This window comes from Triticum dicoccoides, chromosome 7A (genome assembly GCF_002162155.2).
Source record: "Triticum dicoccoides isolate Atlit2015 ecotype Zavitan chromosome 7A, WEW_v2.0, whole genome shotgun sequence".
In the NCBI taxonomy this organism is placed as follows: domain Eukaryota; kingdom Viridiplantae; phylum Streptophyta; class Magnoliopsida; order Poales; family Poaceae; genus Triticum; species Triticum dicoccoides.
The window spans coordinates 144,574,453-144,577,283 of record NC_041392.1 but is presented as its reverse complement, the minus strand read 5'-3'; the positions used below and the strand labels follow the sequence as shown (position 1 = coordinate 144,577,283).

Below are 2,831 nucleotides of genomic sequence, written 5' to 3'. Positions count from 1 at the left end.
AAACGGCGGCTCATGCGATGGGCATGAATGAATGAACTCACAACAAGGCCAGGTCAACCATGCATCGCCACGGTTGACACGCGTGGCACCACTCCTTCCCGGGCCCCGCACGTCAGCCACAACCCCACCCTTTCAAGGCGCGAGGTCTCGTCGTCGTCGTCCACGGTTCATTCATCCATTCACACCCTCCTCCATCCTCCTCCCCGCGCTCCGGCGCTATATAAAGCCCCCGCCGGAAGCCATTGCTCCCCAGGAGAGACCCGCCACCCGCCCCCACACCACACCACACCATCACCAAGCACGCACACCCACGGCCATCCCATCCACGACCCACGACCCACGACCCAGGCACCCCACTCCCCCGGCGAGGCTGAGCGATCTTTCCCCAAACCCAAACACAGCAAACACGACGGAGCACCCACGCCACCCCGGCGGCGACCGCAGGTAAGATTCCCTCCCCGACCTCCCCTCCTCCGGGGCCTCTCTTGGTTGCTATTAGATCAGGCGAGAAGGGGTTCCTGGACACCATTTTTTCATCATCTTCTTCTTCCGCTTCCGCTTCGCTCGCATGCGAAGCTTTTGATCTTGTTCTTCTTGATCGGACGAGCGGAGATCCGGAGAACCTTTTTACTCCTCTGGATCCTCGCTCCGTCTTCTTCTTTTTAGCCTTTCTTTTCTAGCCTTTCTCGCGAGCCGGCGTCGGGGCTGTTTTTACAGAGCCCCTTCAGGTTGCTCGCGCCAGCAGTTGGTCTCTCTCCCCTGTTCTTCTTCGCTTTTATTGAAGAAAACAGGGCTTTTTTTTTTATCTCTTTGATTTTAGTTCGGTTTCTGCACAAAAAGTTTCGGTTTTTTTATCTTGTTCTGGTTGGCAATGGCGGCCATAGATCTGTATGGCGCCGCGAACCAGTTCAGCTCCTCCTCGTCGTCCTCCTCCTCGGACCAGGAGCTCATGAGAGCGCTCGAACCTTTTATCAGGAGCGCTTCCTCGCCCACCTCCTCCACCTCCACCTCCACCTCGCCATTTTCATTCTACGCCACCTCTACCTCCGCCTCCACCTCGTCGCCATTTTCGTATTACAATTCCTCTCCGCTGCCCCAAGAATCCTGCTACTTCCCTGCATCCTCCTCTTACAGTTACACCACGCTTCAAGCTCCGTTTGCTCCCGCCGCCCCCGCCACCACCTCGTCGTCCTTCTCGCAGCTCCCGCCTCTGCCGCCGACCTCGCAGTACAGCGCCTCGCCGGCGGCCGCGTACCCGTCGGCGGGCGACGCGGTGGGGCTGGCCAGCCTGGGCCCAGAACAGATCCATCAGATCCAGGCGCAGCTCTTCCTCCAGCAGCAGCAGCAGCAGCAGAGGGGGTTCTCGGCGTCGCTCCTCGGCCCGCGGGCGCAGCCCATGAAGCAGGCCGGGGCGTCGGCCGCCGGGAAGCTGTACCGCGGCGTGCGGCAGCGGCACTGGGGCAAGTGGGTGGCGGAGATCCGCCTCCCCAAGAACCGGACGCGGCTGTGGCTCGGCACCTTCGACACCGCCGAGGACGCGGCGCTCGCCTACGACAAGGCGGCCTTCCGCCTCCGCGGCGACGCGGCGCGCCTCAACTTCCCCAACCTCCGCCGCGGCGGCGCGCACCTCGCCGGCCCGCTCCACGCCTCCGTCAACGCCAAGCTCGACTCCATCTGCCAGAACATCGCCGCCGCACCGTCGTCCAAGTCGGCTCCGCCGGACTCGCCCAAGGCCTCCACGTCGACGTCGTCGACGGAGGGAGACGGGTCGGTGCTCTCCGCCGGCTCGACGCCGCTCCCTCCGCCGCCGCAGCACCAGCAGCCCGCGGCGCCGCTCCACGAGATGGCCAAGCTGGACTTCTCGGAGGCGCCGTGGGACGAGTCGGACGCCTTCCACCTCCACCAGGACCTCCACAAGTGCCCGTCGTGGGAGATCGACTGGGACTCCATCCTCTCGTGATCGCCAGAGCAAACGGAAGCTCCATGAATGAATTAATTAAGCAGTGTAATTAATCCTGCAGCGGCCAAGGCTCGATGGAATATTAGACGTCGGACGCCGCCGCTGCGGTTAGGGTTTAAGGAGTTCGCCATCGTCGTCGTAGTAGCAGTCGTCAAGAAGGGTTTAAGCTTAAGTTTACTTATTACTTAGCTACGTACGTACTTCATTGTATTAGTGATCTCCTGGTAGCTTCGCCGGTTGTTTTTTCTCCGAGCAAGGCCAGTCGAGAGTGTAATGTGTGTAACTCTTCGTTACTACGTACTGGATTTGAATTTTATTACCAGTCTCATTGTGATCTATCTTGAGCATATTTCAGTTGTCATCTATCTTGTTCCAGAAACTTCTCTCTCTCTCTATAGTAATGATCAATGCTTAAAATTTCTGAAGAACCCTTACTATAAACATCACAAAACGACATTTAAAGTAGAATGGAGAGGACAGTAAGGCTGGTCACAATGAGAAGGAACTTAGGAGTAACATCACACACTCCAATACAACTTTGCTTATGTGGCACATATTTAATGAAGAGAGAGGTGCTTGTGGTAACTAGCTAAGTTACCGGAACATCACACACTCCAAGAAACAATGAGTCTATAACCTAATAAATACATCGTTGCATGACACTACATAGATGTTCCTACCCACTATGGAGGTAGTAACATAGTCTAGGGAAGTGTGTAAGTTACTAGCTTATGTTCTTGCCCATTGTGACCAGCCTAACATTCTTTTCTGAAGATTTCTTTTTATCAAAACTTTTGTAAAGGGTTTTGGTTATGGCGTAAGTTATGGAAGGGAGACTCAAGTACCATGCGCATCGTGAGACTTGTGAGTG

The 2,831-nt window shown here is 56.4% G+C and overlaps 1 protein-coding gene across 1 annotated transcript; it reads left to right on the top strand.

The window, feature by feature from the left end:
• Positions 1 to 242: 242 nt before the first annotated feature.
• On the top strand, positions 243 to 2,288 carry LOC119329151 (ethylene-responsive transcription factor RAP2-13-like). The gene has a single exon (XM_037602159.1). It carries the CDS (start codon positions 872 to 874, stop codon positions 1,958 to 1,960), a length of 1,089 nt encoding a protein of 362 aa, XP_037458056.1. The 5' UTR covers positions 243 to 871; the 3' UTR covers positions 1,961 to 2,288.
• The last annotated feature ends 543 nt before the right edge of the window (positions 2,289 to 2,831 follow it).